The sequence below is a fragment of the Bufo gargarizans genome, chromosome 4, assembly GCF_014858855.1.
Source record: "Bufo gargarizans isolate SCDJY-AF-19 chromosome 4, ASM1485885v1, whole genome shotgun sequence".
In the NCBI taxonomy this organism is placed as follows: domain Eukaryota; kingdom Metazoa; phylum Chordata; class Amphibia; order Anura; family Bufonidae; genus Bufo; species Bufo gargarizans.
This window is the reverse complement of record NC_058083.1, coordinates 326,874,565-326,895,907: the sequence shown is the minus strand read 5'-3', so window position 1 is coordinate 326,895,907 and position 21,343 is coordinate 326,874,565. Positions and strand designations below refer to the sequence as shown.

The window sequence follows — 21,343 nt, the reverse complement described above, 5'->3', positions numbered from 1 at the left end:
GCTTACAATAATGCTACCCCTTGCCCCATTTTGTTGCCCACTTACAATAGTCCTGCCCCCTTAGTGCCCCCCTAACAATAGTGCTGCCCCTTAGTGCCAACTCACAATCGTGATGCCCCTGTAGTTTTATTCAAATAAAAATGTTATATTCATCTAGCCCTGTTCCCCTGATAAACGGAGTACATCATCCTCTAGCTTCTGTTCTCTCCTGCTCAAAGCACAACGATGCGTCTGCTGGGGAGAGCACAGACCGGTAAATGGTGGAGCAGGAGGCTGAGGGCTCCCTGCTTTACCACTGTATTCAGCTGTATCTCTGTTGGGATTCATGAAGCTGTGTATGGTACTGTCACGGTCCCTCCTGTGACAGAGGTTAGAAGATCTGAGAGACTGTCTACATGTTAGGTTATCTGACAGCCTATCTGTTTTCATTTGTTGCAGTGTTGTTGTTGGTAATGACCACACCTCTTGTCTCAGGTGTAGCTTGTGATCATTACTGCTCCTCTATTTAGTCTGGACTCACACTTCATACTATGCGGTTGATATTATCTTCCTCTTCTGAGTTCCTGTTCATCCATTTTCTATTGAAGATAAGTGTACTTCCCTTTGTATTTTGTTATTCCCATTTTCTCATTGTTTACTAGGCCTCACAGGGACGCTGGTTCGTTCATCTGGAAAGGAACCAGTAGTCTCAGACCCTGTCACTACTCCTAGGGCTGTTCAGAGTTACTAGGGCCTAGATTCCCAATGTATGAATATTCCCACCTTCATACAGACAGGAGTCAGGGCTAGGTTTAGGGTTTCCTAGGTGGTGACCTTTTCCCTTTCCCTAGCCGTGAGGACTAGTTTCTGGTCATTTTCCTTATGTTGTCATTCTACGTACCTCCCCTCCCCCTACACTGTGACAGGTACTACTACCACCCTAATACTTTTCCTTCTGTCTGTACCCACTCATACCTTTGACTACATGCATGATTACAGACTTAAAGGGGTTTTCCTGAAGTACAAGATTGATGACCTAACCTCAGGATAGGTCATCTGATCACTGGGCATCCGCTTCCCAGAACCCGTACCGATCAGTTGTTTGAAGAGGACATGGAGGCTATGCAACTCCCTCCTAGGCCAGTGATGTCATGTTCACCATACCTCCCAACTTTATGAAAATCGCAAAGAGGGACAATACAGGTCCATAAATATTGGGACATCAACACAATTCTAACATTTCTGGCTCTATACGCCACCACAATGGATTTAAAATAAAACGAACAAGATGTTCTTTAACTGCAGACTGTCAGCTTTAATTTGAGGGTTTTTACATCTAAATCAGGTGAACGGTGTAGGAATTACAACAGTTTGCATATGTGCCTCCAGACTTCAGGCTGTAATTGACTGCAAAGGTTTTGCAACCAAGTATTAAAAAGTGAAAGTTTGATTTATGATGATTATTCTGTCCCATTACTTTTGGTCCCTTAAGTGGGAGGCACATATGCAAACTGTTGTAATTCCTACACCGTTCACCTGATTTGGATGTAAATACCCTCAAATTAAAGCTGACAGTCTGCGTGCTAGGCCACGCCTCTAACTCCGCCCAAACAATAATTACCCCCATCACAACTGCAGTAGCTGGGGGTTGGTTAGGTGAGTGTAAGTTCCTTTATTTTTTACAGCAACTGGAGTCCCTGGTAAAAATAAATAAAAATCTTGCGCTTTAATATCCATTTAAATATTAGCACATAATTCATCAAATTATAGATATTTTAAGGTAGAAATTGCACAAAATAATGAAGTTATGGCCTAATATACAGGTAGAAACCATACAGACACTTTAGTAAGGAACAATTTAGTACATTTTTTTAATGAACATTTATGCATTAATTCCTCAGGTCAAAAAGAGGGACATTTAAGGATCAAAGAAGGACAGAGGGACTTGGGTCGAAAAGAGGGACACCTGGGAGGCATGGTTCACACAGCCGCTCTCCTGTATGCAGTAAGCTCAGTCACCACAGCACTGCAGCCTCTTCAAACAGATGATCAGCAGCGGTCAGACCGCCACTGATCAAATATTGATAACCTATCCTTATGATTGGCCACCAGGACTGAACTCCTGGACCATCATCACCGGAGCGCCAATTTCAGCCTTCTATAGGCTGCAGATGGTAATGTATTCAACCATTACACAAAGAGATTTTACATTGTACAGTGCTGCTAAAGATAAAGATACTACAAAAATAATAATAAAACGATGAAAAATTGACCAAATGTCAATGACTAGAGGCTGAGTTACAGCCACTGAGCACGTTACACATCACCTCAGCCAGCAGTAGGTAGCAGAACAAGGACATCATGAAAAGACTACTCTTTATGTTAGCCATTGCAAGCCTTGGCTCCATGTGTAATAGCGCGACGTGCCACTGGGTGGCGCTTAAGCGACATTTGTCTTCATCAGCACGTCTCCGTGAACTTACGTACGCGCTCTCGTCTTGGGCAGTGACTTGAGCGGCGCAGTCCCTCAGCCTGAATATCCCTCCCCACCACTAGGGGCGCTGCTGTCTGTGCCGCTCCTCCCAGGTCTGTCAGCCCGGCGGGTGAAGGGTGCTCTGCTCCACATCCGGCTCCCCAGTTCACGTCTTTTTCGGACTTGTGTATGTGACAACGTCACCCCGGGGCGCACCACCGGGAGCTGCGGAGCGGGAGAAGCCGAGGCGGCCGGAGTTCACTTGGAGAGCTGCTTACTTGGCTCCCGAAGCATCCGGCTGGGTCCAGTGCCCTGGAGCGCTGCTACCTTCCAGGCTCCTGAGAGGAGTTGTCCAGGACATGCCGGGAGCAGCCCCATGTGGTGAGGGAAGTTACTAGGGAGTAGAGGGGCGTTACCGGCCAGTGGGAACTTCATCTCCCCACCTGCTGCTCCCACACCCCATGAGGGGATCCGGGCACCCTGCTCTCACCCGAGGACAGCTCTGCAGTTGGCCCCCCATGTCTCCTAGGCTGTGGTAGGGCACATGTGGCTTGCAGTCCCCTGTCATTGCTTTTGGGGGAAGTTGTGTAGTGTTTTCCAGCCTAGTGGGGGCGCCGCAGGCTCTGTGTGAACTATGGAAGGACTGTCCCTGAGTGATGCTGAGCAGAAGTACTACTCTGACCTCTTCGCCTACTGTGACACTGACAGCACCAAGAAGGTGGCCTCCAATGGCCGGGTCGTGGAGCTCTTCCGGGCCGCCCAGCTCCCCAGCGAGGTGTCCTTGCAGGTAATCACCTTATGTCATGTACATGGTGCAGTAGACTCCAGGGTCTGCGTCTTGGTGTCGCTCTCCCCTTCTCTTAGCTGGGGGTTCATATTGGGGTCTTCTGGGCCCTGTGATCTTGTGGACCTTGGCCACTGAGCATGTGTCCAGTCTTCAGGTTCAGTTCCCTCTGGTTTTGTGTATACAAGTTGGTGGCATACCTATTGTCGGTGGGATCAGTTGTGCCCTTTTTTTGGTATATTTTTATTTTTATTTTTTTTTTATTTTATTTTTAGCAAATAGGTCGGAAGATGGTCAGTCTTTCCTAAAGGTCCTTGTGTTCTGCTGGATGCTAAAGGCGGGCTCCACATATTGGTCCATGGTATCCACCCTGAAGGGATTGCTTTCCCTGTCTATAAAGAGTATTTGATCTCTTCCTAAAAGACAGAGGGGCACATTTATTGAGACCAGCGGTTTAGACACCGGTCTTAATAATGCCACATAGCTGGCGGAGGATCCACCGAAGTTAGGAAGAGGTGTCGGCCTCTCCTTAACTTCAGCTCTGCTTCTAAATGTAAAACAGCTTCCGAGCGTTCTTACATTTAGACCATTTTCTATGCTTGAAACAGGCATAGAAAATGATGGATGAGACGGGCCGGTCTCCTTCGCCGCCCATGTCACACCCACAATTTTTGACTTGGCATGAGTGGGGTGAAGCTCCTGACATATGCCTAATATAGATCTATTTCAGTATAATAAATGACCCCCTATATGTCATGGCGATTGACCTCTTTATTCAGATGATGTGATTCATCCCACCTCTTGTCCGCAGTGCTGTAGGAAAATAAATGCAAAATGCTGATCATGGTTGGCCTGAAGAGATCACATGACATCCAGTATTACTGGAGGTACCATCATCTGAGGATATCTGTCAGGCTTTATGATCCCTGGTTTTACACTTCATACAAGATGTTTTGTTCCTCAGGACATATATTAGTTCTGTGTCTGTTGTGGGGGGCCTTTTCTGAGGTTGTGCATACCTCTTTTTTTATTTTTATTTTTTTGGCTCATACACACGACTTTGGTTTTGGTGCGCATCCGATTCATGTCTTTTGCGGATCAGATGCGGACAGCATGCCTGTGGGCTCTCCACAGCCCCTCAAAAAAAAAAAAAAAATCGAACGTGTCCTATTCTTGTCTGTTATATGGAAACGCATAGGACATTTCTGCAGGAGAAAATGAAAATGGTGGCAGGCTCTTGGCTGGGATCCATGATTTGCAAACTGCGAAAACAGATCCAGACGTGTGCAGGAGCCTTTGCACTGTTCCCATGCCATACCACCAAATTGTATGTTGGCAAAATCCAAAAGGTGGAAACAGAACTTCCTACAGCTGGAGATGTGTTCTAGCGAATAGCCAAGGATATTCTGGTATCACTAGGATGTCAATGTGGTGGAGCACTGACAAATATGGCTCTCAAGGTTTTGGAAATGAAGGCCACATTTGGGTTTTTTACATGTCTAGTTAGAGAGAAACATCTCCCTGATCTCTCCAGGTAGTGACAAACCTTCATTGGGTAAATCAAGTAGCCATGTAGTCCTTTGCCTGCAGATCGGTTTCGTTCACGCAGCCATTCACGGAGCCTTTTTTCCACTCGGCTGCTTCAGGCTTCCAGACTGTAGTGTGGTCCTGGTCCTTACATTATCTACTGCTTCCAGGACTCCTTCATTACGAATTCCTTTAAAATATGATGAGACAGCATGCTCTATTGTTTCTGCTTCACCCATAGTTTCCATATGTCCCATAGAGCTCAAAGCAAGGCTAGCCAAATGCATGTTAGACTGGCAGCTATTCTTCTCAACCCACTCGGCTTAGGCTTTGGTGTTCCCAATAGAGAGGAGTAAGCCACCATCAGGCATCTCTGGAGGCTTGTGTCCCTAGAGAACAGAGGAGCGGCAAGGTGAACTCCAACATGTCTAGCTAAGCCTTCTTTCTTCTGACATCTGCTCGGGAACGTCGGGCCCCCCCCCCCCCTAACCCTAACCCCAACCCCCCCCCCCCATACACATTAGATGGCACCTGATGTTGGTGAATTATGTATGGAGACCTTAATGCTAGCCTTACACATAGAATACATGACTGAACCTGCCAATAGGGACAATCTTATGTATTTCGAGGTCTCCCTACTTTATCTGCGGCTAAAATAAGAGCTTGAGGGGTCTGACAGCAGCTTGTCTCCCTCTCCCCATTGAAAATTAACATGCATGGTGACTGATGTGGAATCTTGGAAAATGTCATACGTCTATAGACAAACCATTAGGCTCGGGCTACAAGGTTATTTTGACCGCAACACCCATTGCATGACCAAAGATCTCTGTGCAGCAGGGCAGCAGTTGAACTGAATGGGCTCTCAGTACAACTTTCAGGTTAAACCCATCTTATAATTGCTAAAAATCCTGTGGTCACAGCTACTTGGGGCTTCTGCTTTGACCCCATTCAGATCAATGCTGTATTGCTCCATGGAGATCTTTGGTGATGCAACCAAAGATGTTGTGGCCAAGATCAACATGTAACCGCAGTCTTAATGTTGGGGTGCTTATACCCTGAATGATCAGGGGACAAAATTAAGAGCATAATCATGAGGAAACCAGTGAGATTTCATGCTGGGTACAAAACTGCACAGTTGTAAGAGATAAAATCCTGCCCAAGTCTAGGAGCTTGTTCACATATTGTTTTCCTGCTGTACTGCCGCATGCAGAATGTGTTAAGGCGGTCCACTATGAGGGTAGGCTTTAAATGGGTCATAACCCTGTGGGGGGCCATCTAATTCTACATAACTGTGAGGAGGACCACTAAGGGGGGCATCACTGTGGGGTCTATCTAAGGGGGCATGACTGTAAGGGAGGGCATCATATTGTGAAGGGGCACTTAAGGAGCCATTACTCTGTGTGGGAGGCACTTAAGGGGACATCTTGCTGTGGGGGGAGGCACTTCCAAGGCATCGCATTGTTTCAGGGCTCTAAAGGAATATCTTAGTGTGTGGGGGCACTGAGGGATCACCATGCTGTGAGGTGGCACTAAGGGGCATCATTGTTAGCTGGCACTGAGAGGGCATTCTTACTGTGTGGGGAGGTACCAAGGTGGCACTGTTATGGCATGTTCACAGAAAGGGATCAGATGGGCTTGCAGGTGTGGCTTATTGTAAAATAAAAATTAAAAGAAAAGACCCAGTTATGTGGACCTTTACAAAAAGTACTTGGGTACCCCTGGTACCACTCATAAAGCAGCTGGTGTTGACCGGTTCGGAACTCTAACCAGATGCCAACATACATGATAAGTAGTCCTGTCATTTTGAGCTTGGTGGGGATTGTTTTCCTGGCTGACTTTGGACGTCTTCTGAGCGCCTCCTCCTACTCTGTGTGGAGTACACTGCCTGCCTTTATTCACAAGACATGACATTGTGATGATGATAGGGTTTTCATGGATTAACATTTCAGAAGAACGCTTTCATTAGAAGCCAAAAAAATATTTAGTTTGTGTGTAGTTTAGTTTGGGCTCGCGTCTTGTTAGACGCCCCTATGTGTGCCTCCAATAGGATGCTGCAACTGCAATGGAAGTAAGTGAAGCCATCAGATGATGGTGGGAGTCAGGCCTCGTTCACACTTCAGTGATTGGGAGCCAAAACCAGGTAAGGGTCCAAACACAGAACAGGTGCAGATATTTCCATTATACCTTATCTCTGCGTAGTCTCCACTTCTGGTTTTGGCTCACAATCACCGACCAAACCACTGAAGTGTGAACTAGGCCTCAGTTGTATCAAGGATCCAGTACCTAGTGTGTTGAATAGAGTCGGAAGTGCTGCTCCGCTCAAAGTTAGTGGCCGTGTTGTCATCTCATCTCAGACAATGGGGACATATCGCTAGGGTTTGCCGCCATTGTCTTGTAGGTGCAGGTGCCACCGCTGGGACCCGCACCTGTATTGAGAAAGCATGTGCAGCCTCTCTCAATTCATTTTCTATGGGGCCACCGAAAATAGCAGAGTACTGTCTCGATTATTTCTGTCGGGCCCATAGAAGTGAATGGGAGTGGTGGGACCCGCACGTATAAGACAATGGGGACATAGCCTAGCGATATGCCCACATTATCTATGTTGAGGTAACCCCTTTAATGTTACGCCCTCACGCAGTAGAAACTGGGTGTATCACTTTACAGTGGCCCAGCATCAATGGCCGAGGTAATGCTCCAATGGCACTCTGTTGGATGCCCCTTGCCAAGACACTTGTATCGGGCACCATTTGTGTATGACAGGGGCAGCGTGAAGGGTCTGGGATCAGTGAACAGGCAGCTATGTGCAGATAGTTTCAGTTGTGCTTGGATGTGACTTGTAGCATAGGTCATTAACCACCTCCGGACCGCCTAACGCACATGTGCGTTCCGGAGGTGGCAGGCTGGCGCACAGTCACGCATATACGCGTCATCTCGCGAGACGCGAGATGACGCGAGTATGCGCCCGCGCGTGCGCAGTTCGCGCCGGCATTTCGTTCAGGACCATTTCGTCAGCAACCTGCCAGCCAATGATCGTGGCTGGCAGGTTGCTGATTTTTAAAAAATCCAATCAAAGTGCCAGATAGCAGATCATATTTGTAAATATGATCTGTTATATGGCTGCCTGCTCCTCTGCTGGTTCTTTTCGTCGGTTGGATCCAGCAGAGGAGCAGGCTTCACAGTGAGTACACCAAACACTACACTATAGCCCCTGATCACCCCCCTGAACCCCAATTAACCCTTTGATCACCTCTTTGATCACCCCTGTCAATCACAAGTGAAAAGAAAAAAGTGATCAGTGCAAACTGTCACTTTTTTTTTTCACTGTTATTGACCGTTAGGTTTTAGGTATAGTTTAGGTCCCTTGGTTAGGTAGTTAGCGCCCAGCCCACCGCACCGCAGTCCGTTATTCGCTGATTAGCGTATCGCTAATCAGCATTTGTACTTTTATAGTATCTGGAAGTGATCAAAACTGATCACGGTCAGATCTATAATAGTACTAGTGTCACTTTAGTTCGCCCTCCACCCAAAACGCAGTGTTTGCCCGATCAGGCCTGATCGGTCGCCCACACGTGCGTTCGCCCACACCCGCTCCACCGCAGTGACAAAAAAAAATATTTTTTTTTGATCACTGCACATTCACTTTACACGCACTGCGGCGATAAAAAAATCAGTTTTGATATTTTTTATCAACCGCAGCGGCCTCCGGTACTTCGCTAGCCTCCACTTTGTAAGACAGGCTTGCTTTTTTTTTCTTGGGTAGTCTCAGGGAATACCCCTAAATTTAGTTGCCCACATGTCAAACAGGGGGTATTCCTCTGAAGAGGCCTACAGGCTTCTGACCCAGTCGGATGAGGAGTGGGAACCCTCATCTGATGAATCCAGCGGGTCAGAATACGAACCTGTAGAAAGCAGTGGCTCTCTGACCCAAAGTTCGGACGAGGAGGCTGAGGTCCCTGATACCACCAGGCGTACCCGGCCCCGTGTCGCTAGACCGCAGGTTGCGCAGGATCCGCTTCAAGAGCAGCAGAGTGGGGCTGGTGCTGTCGGATTACGTGGTGAGGCATACACCAGCAGCCCAGCCCTCCCTGGACCTAGTACCAGCACTGCCGTACAACCTGGTGAAGTAGCGAGCACCAGAAGGGCAGTTGAAGCTGGTACGGTGGCACGTGCAGTAGTGACCCCGTCGCAGCCACCGCAAAGACGTGCCCGTAGAGCCCCTAGAATCCCAGAGGTGCTGGCAAACCCTGATTGGCAGTCCCCAACTTCAGCCGCACCCGTAGTTTTCCCTTTCACCGCCCAGTCTGGAGTTCGGGTTGAGACGGCTCAGATCGGTTCGGCCCTGGGATTTTTTGAGCTGTTCTTGACTGCGGAGCTTTTAGACATAGTTGTGGCCGAAACAAACAGGTATGCCACACAATTTATCACCGCTAACCCGGGAAGCTTTTATGCCCAGCCTTTCCGGTGGAAACCAGTCCAAGTTTCCGAACTTAAAACTTTTCTGGGCCTCCTCCTCAACATGGGCCTGACAAAAAAACATGAATTGCGGTCATATTGGTCCACGAACCCGATTCATCACATGCCCATGTTCTCTGCTGCCATGTCCAGGGCACGTTTTGAGGCCATCCTGCGGTTCCTGCACTTTAGTGACAACACCGCCTCCCGTCCCAGGGGCCACCCTGCTTTTGACCGGCTCCACAAAATTCGGCCCCTCATAGACCATTTCAACCAGAAATTTGCAGATATTTATACCCCAGAGCAAAACATCTGCATAGACGAGTCCCTGATACATTTTACCGGGCGCCTTGGCTTCAAACAATACATCCCAAGCAAGCGCGCCCGGTATGGGGTCAAATTGTATAAGCTCTGTGAAAGGGCCACAGGCTATACCCACAAATTTCGGGTCTATGAGGGAAAAGATCAGACCCTGGAGCCGGTCGGTTGCCCTGACTACCTGGGGAGCAGTGGGAAGACAGTTTGGGACTTGGTGTCACCCTTATTCGGCAAGGGGTACCATCTTTATGTGGACAATTTTTACACAAGTGTGGCCCTCTTTAGGCATTTGTTTCTAGAACGGATTGGCGCCTGTGGTACCGCGCGAACTAGTCGCGCGGGCTTCCCCCAACGGCTCGTTACCACCCGTCTTGCAAGGGGGCAGAGGGCCGCACTGTGTAACGAAGAACTGCTCGCGGTGAAATGGAGAGACAAGCGTGACGTTTACATGCTCTCCTCCATTCACGCAGACACGACAATACAAATTGAGCGAGCAACCCGTGTCATTGAAAAGCTCCTCTCAGTCCACGACTATAACCTCCACATGGGAGGGGTCGACTTCAATGACCAGATGTTGTCTCCGTATTTAGTTTCCCGACGCACCAGACGCTGGTATAAGAAGGTGTCTGTATATTTAATTCAATTGGCTCTGTACAATAGTTTTGTTCTCTACAGTAAGTCTGGGAGAACTGGATCCTTCCTCAAATTTCAGGAAGAGATTATCGAGAACCTCCTGTATCCAGGAGGTTCCGTGGCCCCAACCACCAGTGTAGTTAGCCGTCTACACGAGCGACATTTCCCCAATGTCGTTCCTGGTACCTCAACCCAACCGTCACCCCGAAAAAGATGTCGTGTCTGTAGCAGGAGTGGAATAAGGCGTGACACCCGCTATTTCTGTCCTGACTGTCCGGACCACCCTGCCCTATGCTTTGGAGAGTGTTTCCGGAAGTACCACACACAGGTACACTTAGCATAGGGACCACATCTCACAGGACAGGCACACAGGGCTATTAGGGCCCATTCACTCACTGCTGCTGCAAACGTCTCCTTTCACATGGGACAAAGTGCATAACGCACTTCTCCACATCTTTGGGCGATTTGCGCTTTGCACATTGACCCATGGGGAAGGAGAGGTTTGTTCTATAAAGGTAAAAAAACAAAAAAAAAACAAAAAAAAAAAACAGGTAAGCAAACAGGTTAATGTTTAGTTCCAAAAGTTAAAGTTACATGTTCTGTTCCAAAGTTAATAAAATTATTGCGTTGTGGCCTGTTTTTTTCTTTTTTTTTTTTTGTCTTTTTACCTTCCAGGTGGACCAACCGATCTACTAGCTGCAGCACCGATGTGCATTCTGACAGAAGCATTGCGCTGCTGTCAGATTACACGCAAGTCGGTGTATGCGGCGCTGCAAGACGGGATTTTCTCCTCTGCAGTGACAGATACGTTTGCCGAGGCATACGAGCTGAGGAGGAGGCGGCGTTCCTATGCTTTGGCAAGCACTTTGTATATATATATATATATAAAAAAAAAATCCCGGCAATGATTTATTCATCCACATCGATTGATGCGAATGGAGAAATCTGGTTTGCCAGGGCATACGAGCTAAGTGGGTATGGATGTAGGGCGGAGCTCCTATGTCCTGGCAGTTGCCTTTCCCCTCCATTTTTTTTTTTTGGCAGAGATTTTTTCATCCACATTGATCGATGCGAATGAAAAAATCTGTGCCGTTCATTTTTTTCTTTCAGCCCAGAGGCTGAACGGAAAAAAAAATCTCATTACCTGTATGCTCAATATAAGGAGAATAGCAGAAACTCCTAATGCTGGCCATACATGTAATGATTGCGGAGACCCTCAAATGCCAGGGCAGTACAAACACCCCACAACTGACCCCATTTTGGAAAGAAGACACCCCAAGGTATTTGCTGAGGGGCATATTGAGTCCATGAAAGATTGAAATTTTTGTCCTAAGTTAGCGGAAAGTGAGACTTTGTGAGAAAAAACAAAAAAAAATCAATTTCCGCTAACTTATGCGAAAAAAAAAAAATTTCTTTGAACTTGCCAGGCCCCTCATTGGATACCTTGGGGTGTCTTCTTTCCAAAGTGGGGTCACATGTGGGGTATTTATACTGCCCTGGCTTTTTAGGGGCCCTAAAGCGTGAGAAGAAGTCTGGGATCCAAATGTCTAAAAATGCCCTCCTAAAAGGAATTTGGGCCCCTTTGCGCATCTAGGCTGCAAAAAAGTGTGACACATCTGGTATCGCCGTACTCAGAAGAAGTTGGGGAATGTGTTTTGGGGTGTCATTTTACATATACCCATGCTGGGTGAGATAAATATCTTGGTCAAATGCCAACTTTGTATAAAAAAATGGGAAAAGTTGTCGTTTGCCAAGATATTTCTCTCACCCAGCATGGGTATATGTAAAATGACACCCCAAAACACATTCCCCAACTTCTCCTGAGTACGGCGATACCACATGTGTGACACTTTTTTGCTGCCAAGGTGGGCAAAGGGGCGCATATTCCAAAGTGCACCTTTCGGATTTCACCGGTCATTTTTTACAGATTTTGATTGCAAAGTTCTTCTCACACATTTGGGCCCCTAAATTGCCAGGGCAGTATAACTACCCCACAAGTGACCCCATTTTGGAAAGAAGACACCCCAAGGTATTCTGTGAGGGGCATGGTGAGTTCCTAGAATTTTTTATTTTTTGTCGCAAGTTAGTGGAATATGAGACTTTGTAAGAAAAAAAATAAAAATAAAAAAATCATCATCATTTTCCGCTAACTTGTGACAAAAAATAAAAAGTTCTATGAACTCACTATGCCCATCAGCGAATACCTTAGGGTGTCTACTTTCCGAAATGGGGTCATTTGTGGGGTTTTTCTACTGTTTGGGCATTGTAGAACCTCAGGAAACATGACAGGTGCTCAGAAAGTCAGAGCTGCTTCAAAAAGCGGAAATTCACATTTTTGTACCATAGTTTGTAAATGCTATAACTTTTACCCAAACCATTTTTTTTTTGCCCAAACATTTTTTTTTTATCAAAGACATGTAGAACTATAAATTTAGCGAAAAATTTATATATGGATGTCGTTTTTTTTGCAAAATTTCACAGCTGAAAGTGAAAAATGTCATTTTTTTGCAAAAAAATCGTTACATTTTGATTAATAACAAAAAAAGTAAAAATGTCAGCAGCAATAAAATACCACCAAATGAAAGCTCCATTAGTGAGAAGAAAAGGAGGTAAAATTCATTTGGGTGGTAAGTTGCATGACCGAGCGATAAACGGTGAAAGGAGTGTAGTGCCGAAGTGTAAAAAGTGGCCTGGTCATGAAGGGGGTTTCACCTAGCGGGGCTGAAGTGGTTAATATAAGATTGTGGGGGTCCCACAGCCAGCACCCCACTGATCAGCCAGTATATGGAGACAAAACACCACAGCTCCACGCTCTGTGTAGTGGCCATATTCAGGTACTGCAGCTGTGGTCTTTTGGAACCTGCACGGCCGCTAACAGCTGATCAGCAGGGTTCCCAGATGGATAAGACGTTCCATACGTTAGTCCTGGAAAACTCAGAAGTTTGGAAAACAAACTTTCTTCAATATTTTTTCTAATTTTGCAGCACTATCCAGGTCTGTGCCACATCCTGGCTGCAGTGTGCTTTGCAGTTTCCTCTGTACAGGAAGCTTGTATCTGTCTGTGTGAAACTGGCCTGATACGGTGTAGGGGTATGTTCACATACGCGGTGGAATAATCTGACCTATATTTGTTGTGTAATCTGGAGCAGAAAACAGAGGCTGACCCGTGACTTACTGCTGCGGTTTTGCAGTTTTCATGGTGCCGAGTTGCCCAGTTTTAACCCCTTGGCCTCTTGCACACATGGGTTTTTTTTTTTTCCGTTTATCTTCCGTTTCTTGCATTCATTTTAATGGATCCGCAAAAAAGAAAATAAGAAATGTGCACCGTATAGATAGAACAGTACTATCCTTGTCCGTTATGCGGACAATAATAGAACATGTCCTATCAGGGGCCAGCTGTTCCGCTCCGCAAAAAACTAAATGTACACGGACATCATCCGTATTTTTCGCAGATGTTTTTTTTGGACCGCTTAAGGCTATTTTCACACTTGCGTTCAGAGCGGATCCGTCTGAGACGGATCCGCTCATATAATGCAGACGGTGGCTCCGTTCAGAACGGATCCATCTGCATTATATTGTTAAAAAATTTCTAAGTGTCAAAGTAGCCTCAGACGGATCCGTCCAGACTTTACATTGAAAGTCAATGGGGGACGGATCAGTTTGAAAATTGAGCCATAGTGTGTCATATTCAAACGGATCCGTCCCCATTGACTTACATTGTAAGTCTGGACGGATCCGCTTGCCTCCGCACGGCCAGGCGGACACCCGAACGCTGCAAGCAGTGTTCAGGTGTCCGCTTGCTGAGCGGAGCGGAGGCTGAACGCTGCCAGACTGATGCATTCTGAGTAGGGATCGACCGATTATCGGATTTACCGATATTATCGGCCGATATTCAGGATTTTGAACACTATCGGTATCGGCATCTATTTTGCCGATATTCCGATAGTGTATGGGGAACACAGATCGCGCTGCTGACAGTGCTCTCCGTGTTCCCCTTAGCAGCACAGGGGAGAAGGAAGCAGTGTCTCCTCCCCCTGTGCTGCTGCTGCCGCCAATGAGAGGAGGGAGGACAGGAGGAGGAGGGGAGGAGCTATGGCCACTGCTCCACCAATGAAGCTTAATCTATCATTCATTCATATACAGGAGGCGGGAGCTGCAGGATCACATAGCCGGCTCCCGGCCTCTATGAGCTGTAGCTGCGATCTGCGGTAGTTAACTCCTCAGGTGCCGCGGATCGCAGCTACTGCTCATAGAGGTCGGGAGCCGGCTATGTGATCCTGCAGCCAGCTCCCGCCTCCTGTATATGAAATTAAGCTTCATTGGTGGCGCAGTGCGCCCCCCCAAGCCCCCCAGTATCAGACATTGGTGGCGCAGTGCGCCCCCCAAGCCCCCCCCCCCCCCCAGTATTAAGCATTGGTGGCGCAGTGCGCCCCCCTCCCCCCCAGTATTAAGCCCTGGTGGCGCATAGGGCCCCCCCCACCCCAGTCGCAGTGCGCCCCCCCCACCCCAGTCGCAGTGCGCCCCCCCACAGGATCCCCTCTCCCTTGCTCCTCCGATCGGAGCCCCAGCAGTGTAATGCTGGGGCTCCGATCGGTTACCATGGCAGCCAGGACGCTATTGAAGCCCTGGCTGCCATGATAAGCTCCATGCTGCTGTGTGCACAAAGCACACAGCAGCAGGGACAGTGTGAGCTCCTATTCACCCTGATAGATCTCTATCAGGGTGAATAGGACAAGGGTTCTAGTCCCTAAGGGGGCTAAAAGTTAATTAAAAAAAAAAAAAAAAGTTACAAAAAAAATAATAAAAACACCAAAATATAAATGAAAAAGAAAGATTAAAAAATAAATAAATACACATTAACAATAAACATTAATTTTCAGCAGATTTGTGGGAATTTTTTTTTTTTTTTTTTCAAAAATGAAAATTCCCAGAATATCGGTATAAATTATCGGCCTGAAAGTTCACAAATTATCGGTATCGGCCCTAAAAAATCAATATCGGTCGATCCCTAATTCTGAGTGGATCCGCGTCCACTCAGAATGCATTAGGGCAGTACGGATGCATTCGGGACCGCTTGTGAGCCCCTTCAAACGGAACTCACAAGCGGACAGCCGAACGCTAGTGTAAAAGTAGCCTAATACTGAAAAAGCCATACGGTGTGTGCAATAGGCCTTTCAGTGTGGACATCTGCCATGGCTTCTGTGCAATAATGAACATGCTCGTGTGTTTTTTTTGGTTTTTTTTTTGTTTTTTTTCCTGCTATGTGAAGGGGTTGTCTGACTTGACAGCACAAGTAAACACAAACGCAAAACTGTGCCCACAAAAAAGTACCCCACTCACCTGCTGGAAGTCTTGCCGTTTCAGCATAGCGGCTTCCATTCTGCCAGACCAGAACTGCTGAGGATATGTGACTGCTGCAGCCAATCATTGGGCAAGTACAGCGCATAACTGCAGAGCCTGGGGGGATAATTCGTTTCCGTGGAGGCTGCCAAATTGATATATATTCTACACACCCCTGTTAAAATGTCAGGTTTCTGTAATGTCAAAAAAATTAGACAAAGATAAATCACTTTTTCCACCTTTAATGTGACCTATAAACTGTACATCTCAATTGAAAAACAAACGGAAATCTTTTAGGTAGAGGGAAGAAAAAATATAAAAATAAATATGGTTGCATAAGTGTGCACACCCTTAAAGGGATTCAGTTACCTCGTTTAAGGTTATAGAGCTGTGGACATGCACGACTAGATCGCCGCTAGCATGTCCGCAATATACCTCTCATATAGGGCTGTGTGCTTATAAATGGTGTGTGTGTGTGTAAATGACCCTGGTAAGGAGCCCAAGGGGCTGTACTAACCTTCTTCGAGCCCATCCACGCCCCCCTGTGAAGGAGCCCAGCAACGCCTGCGTCCTCCGAATCTCCTCTTAGCTCAGTTAGATTGCCGTAATCTCACGATGCGAGAGCTCGCGCATGCGCAATGCCGGTATTGTTCCTTCCCTGTGCTGGCATCAGCCTCAGGGAAGGAACTGCACATGCGCGAGCTCGCGGCAATCTAACTGTGAAGAAAGGAGGAGATTCGGAGGACGCAGGCGGTGCTGGGCTTCTTCACAGGGGGGCGTGGCTGGGCACGAAGAAGGTTAGTGCAGCCCCTTGGGCTCCTTACCAGGGTCATATCATTTTTTTTAAGCTCTATAAAAGCACACAGCCCATATAGGACAGGTATATTGCGGACATGCTAGCGGCGATCTAGCCGTACATTTCCGCAGCTCTATAACCTAAAATGAGGTGACAGAATCCCTTTAAACTAATACTTTGTTGAAGCACCTTTTGATTTTATTACAGGACTCAGTCTTTTGGGTATGAGTCCATTTTGGCTTGGCAAGATTTGCCCACTCTTCTTTGCAAAAACACTCCAAATCTGTCAGATTGTGAGGGCATCTCCTGTGCACAGCCCTCTTCAGATCACCCCACAGATTTTCGGATTCAGGTCTGGGCTCTGGCTGGGCCATTCCAAAACTTTAATCTTCTTCTGGTGAAACTATTCCTTTGTTGATTTGGATGTATGCTTTGGGTTGTTGTCACGCTGAAAGATGCCTGAAGGTTTTGTGCCAATATTGACTGGTATTTGGAACTGTTCATAATTCCCTCTAGCTTAACTAAGGCCTCATTTCCAGCTGAAGAAAAACAGCCCCTTGGCATGATGCTGCCACCACCATGCTTCACTGTGGGTATGGGGTTCTTTTGGTGAAGTGCAGTGTTGTTTTTGTGCCAAACATATCTTTTGGAATTATGGCCAAAAAGTTCAACCTTGGTTTCATCAGACCATAACACCTTTTCCCACATGCTTTTGGGAGACTTCAGATGTGTTTTTGCAAAATGTAGCCTGGCTTGGATGTTTCTCTTCGTAAGAAAAGGCTTTTGTCTTGCCACTCTACCCCATAGCCCAGACATATGAAGAATACGGGAGATTGTTGTCACATGTACCACACAGCCAGTACTTGCCAGATATTCCTGCAGCTCCTTCAATGTTGCTGTAGGCCTCTTGGTAGGCTCCCAGACCAGTTTTCTTCTCGTCTTTTCATCAATTTTGGAGGGACGTCCAGTTCTTGGTAATGTCACTGTTGTGCCTTATAGAAACATAGAATGTGTCGGCAGATAAGAACCATTTGGCCCATCTAGTCTGCCCAATATACTAAATACTATGGATAGTCCCTGGCCCTATCTTATATGAAGGATAGCCTTATGCCTATCCCATGCATGCTTAAACTCCTTCACTGTATTTGCCGCTACCACTTCTGCAGAAAGGCTATTCCATGCATCCACTACTCTCTCAGTAAAGTAATACTTCCTGATATTACTTTTAAACCTTTGCCCCTCTAATTTAAAACTGTGTCCTCTTGTGGTAGTTTTTCTTCTTTTAAATATGCTCTCCTCCTTTACCGAGTTGATTCCCTTTATGTATTTAAAAGTTTCTATCATATCCCCTCTGTCTCTTCTTTCTTCCAAGCTATACATATTAAGGTCTTTTAACCTTTCCTGGTAAGTTTTATCCTGCAATCCATGTACTAGTTTAGTAGCTCTTCTCTGAACTCTCTCTAGAGTATCTATATCCTTCTGGAGATATGGCCTCCAGTACTGCGCACAATACTCCAAGTGAGGTCTCACTAGTGTTCTGTACAGCGGCATAAGCACTTCACTCTTTCTACTGCTTATACCTCTCCCTATACATCCAAGCATTCTGCTGGCATTTCGTGCTGCTCTATTACATTGTCTTCCCACCTTTAAGTCTTCTGAAATAATTACTCCTAAATCCCTTTCCTCAGATACTGAGGTCAGGACTGTGTCAAATATTCTATATTCTGCCCTTGGGTTTTTACGCCCCAGGTGCATTATCTTGCACTTATCCACATTAAATTTCAGTTGCCAGAGTTCTGACCATTCTTCTAGTTTTCCTAAATCCTTTTCCATTTGGCGTTTCCATTTTCTCCACTTGATGATGACTGTCTTCACTGTGTTCCATGGTATATCTAATGCCTTGGAAATTCTTTTGTACCCTTCTCCTGACTGATACCTTTTAACAATGAGATCCCTCTGATGCTTTGGAAGCTCTCTGTGGACCATGGCTTTTGCTGTGGGATGCGACTAAGAAAATTTCTGGAAAGACCAACTAGAGCAGCTCAACTTTATTTGGGGTTAATCAGAGGCACCGTAAATGATGGCAGGTGTATGCTGACTCCTATTTAGCATGATTTTGAATGTGATTGCTTAATCCCAAACACAGCTATATCCCCAGTTATAAGAGGGTGTGAACACTTATGCAACCACATTATTTAATGTTTGAGTGGTACAGTTTATAAGTCACAATAAAGGTGGAAAAAGTTCTGAAATGAGTTATCTTTCGCTCATTTACAGCACAGAAACCTGACATTTTAACACTAGACTTTTTATATCCACTGTGTATATGTGTGTGTGTATATATATATATATATATATATCTCTATCTATCTCTATCTATCTATCTATATCTCATTAACAAAATAATACTAAGAAACTAGCTTTTACATGTAAGTGTCCACTAAAGTCTTGAGATGGGAGGGTGAACTGAAGAAGCACAGCTGCACGTGGGGAGAAGTCTATTAGAGTGGGCAGTCTGCGCTCCTGAATTGGGGGCTTCCTTAAATGGTACACACCAAGAAGCAGTGACATCTGCAAATCGAAAGGACTGACGGGGTCAAGTGAAAACCAGATCTGAAACCAGCAAAGCAGAAGAGAAGTGTGTTCTCACTGTGTACACACTTGTATCTGTCTCTTTCATGCCTGACTTACAATGACCCAACAAGAAGTACTGTACGTTCCGGGTATAGCGCATCCTAGGGGCAGAGTTCTTATTACACCCAAGGCCTAGGAGATGTGTCCAGTTAGTGATGATTGGACAAGGCGACTGGTTCAGTATGATATGTAAGCCTGAATGGCTGTGACAAGTCGGCTAGTGCCCCTTCTCATGCGCCTAGAGCGGTGCTGTTCATAACCACATTGGTGCCTTGCAGCGCTGGGGTCCTAGGTTTGAATCCGACCAAGGACCACATCTGCATGGAGTTTGTATGTTCTCCCAGTGTTTGCGTGGGTTTCCTCCGTGTACTCCAGTTTCCTCCCACACTGCAAAGACATACTGATAGGGAGGGACCTTAGATTGTGATCCCTCATTGGGGACAGTGTGACGCCAATGTCTGTAAATAATTAAAATAATGATAAAGCATGTATGCCGGGTAATTTGAGCACAGATTAAATGGGTTTTCCGCCAGTACAGTGGTTTTTAACTTTCCCAGTGCTTTTTGGATTTGTTTTCACCATGTAAACCTATCCCTTTAGTTTATTCCATCCTGTATGCAGCATTTCCTATTTCTTTATCCAACCATTCCCATGATGCACTTCTCTTTCCTCTGCCACAGCTCCAGCACCGCCTCTTACGACACCCAACTAATTAGTTCCATAGACGCTCCCCTATCACCGCCCCTGTTGCTGGTTTCATCCATCCATGGACATAACATCACAGGAAAAATACAGGATACGTCATCAGGATAAGGCCTCTTGCACACGACTGTATGGCTTTTTCAGTATTTTGCAATCCGCAAAAAATACGGAGAACCTCCATGTGCATCGCGGTTTTTGTGGAATGGAACAGCTGGACCCTGATGAAACAGTACTATCCTTGTCCATTATGCGGACAGTAATAGGACGTGTTCTATCTTTGAACGGAAACGGAAGGCATACGGAGTGCCTTCCGTTTTTTTTTTTGCGGATCCATTGAAATAAATGGTTCCTTATATGGAACGCAAAAAACTAAATATAAACTTGAAAAAAAAAATTTGTGTGCAAGAGGCCTAAAAGCGGAAACTCCTTTACTGGCCTATGCTGTGGAGATGTGAAGGAGCTGACTCCCGACTCCCGCCCCACAGCCTCTACGCATCTTACCAAGCTTTGTGCCGTGCATTGCATAGCAGCTCCATTCATTTGAGGTCTAAGCGCCCATGGGACGCCTCAGCCTCGTACAGCTGATTAGCGGTGTTGCCGGCTGTCGGACCCCCGCCAATCTCGTATATTTATAATTCTAGATAACCATTTGTCTCCTATATATGCAAATTAATAAATCAACCCTATATTTTATCAGTACCTTGAGTATTTGCATTTAATTTTTTGCAGTTTTTATAAGGGCTTTTTTCTCATTACCCAAAAATGTGACCAGTTGTAACATTGCCTAATGAAATGCCCATATACTGTACATGAGTGTATTATGGAGGAGTCCTGTACTGTATGTAGACCTATGGATGCCGTCCTTGCCTCTGAACATACGGCTCCTCCATATGCAATGTGTTGGCTTGAGGTGACGTTTTGTCTCTTGCTATGTAAGGGTACTTTCACACCTGCGTTGTGAGGATCTGGCAGGTAGTTCCGTCACCGGAAACTGCCTGCCGGATCCGGAAATCTGTATGCAAACGGATATCATGCGGATCCGTCTGACAAATGCATTGAAATTCTGGATCCGTCTCTGGTTTCATCTGGAAAAACTGATCTTGTATTTATTTATATTTTGCATTTTTAAAGGTCTGCGCATGCACAGACCTGGAAACCGGATCTGGTTCTCCGGAACACTTGGTACCGGATCCGGCAATACATTTCTTGTTACCACATGCTACGGTTTTATCCTTTGCTTGATCAGTCAAAATGACTGAACTGAAGACATCCTGATGCATCCTGAACAGATTGCTCTCCAGTCAGAATGCATATACCTGATTAGTACTTTTCCGGTAGAGAGCCCCTAGGACGGAACTCAATACTGGAAAAGAAAAACACTAGTGTGAAAGTACCCTAAGATAGGAACGTATTTGTGATTCTTCAGCCCTGACATGACCACACGTTTGTGGGGGAGGAGGAAAAGAACACAAACTCAAGTTTTAAGTCAAACCTGTATATGGCAATGCTGTGAGCACGGTCCCTGTGCGATATCACACAGAGTAGTCCTGGAGGTGCTGGGTTATTCTCTGGAGAGCAGCGCTCCTTGGTTATATGATGGAACACACCACAGGTTCATGCACACGACCGTTGGATATTTTGTGGTCCACATATTGTGGATCCACAAAACAAGGATACCGGCTGTTTTTCCGTAATGTGTATAATA

The 21,343-nt window shown here is 46.1% G+C and overlaps 1 protein-coding gene across 6 annotated transcripts in view; it reads left to right on the top strand.

The window, feature by feature from the left end:
* Positions 1–2,481: 2,481 nt before the first annotated feature.
* REPS1 (RALBP1 associated Eps domain containing 1) overlaps positions 2,482–21,343 on the top strand; it is a 116,618-nt gene continuing 97,756 nt past the window's right edge. Inside the window, exon 1 of one of the 6 annotated variants that reach the window (XM_044288728.1) lies at positions 2,482–3,239. In XM_044288728.1, the coding sequence (XP_044144663.1) occupies positions 3,087–3,239 (153 nt within the window). In that variant the 5' untranslated portion in view covers positions 2,482–3,086. The remainder of the gene's footprint in view (positions 3,240–21,343) is intronic. The other 5 variants (XM_044288733.1, XM_044288729.1, XM_044288730.1 and 2 more) reach the window with 5 other exon arrangements.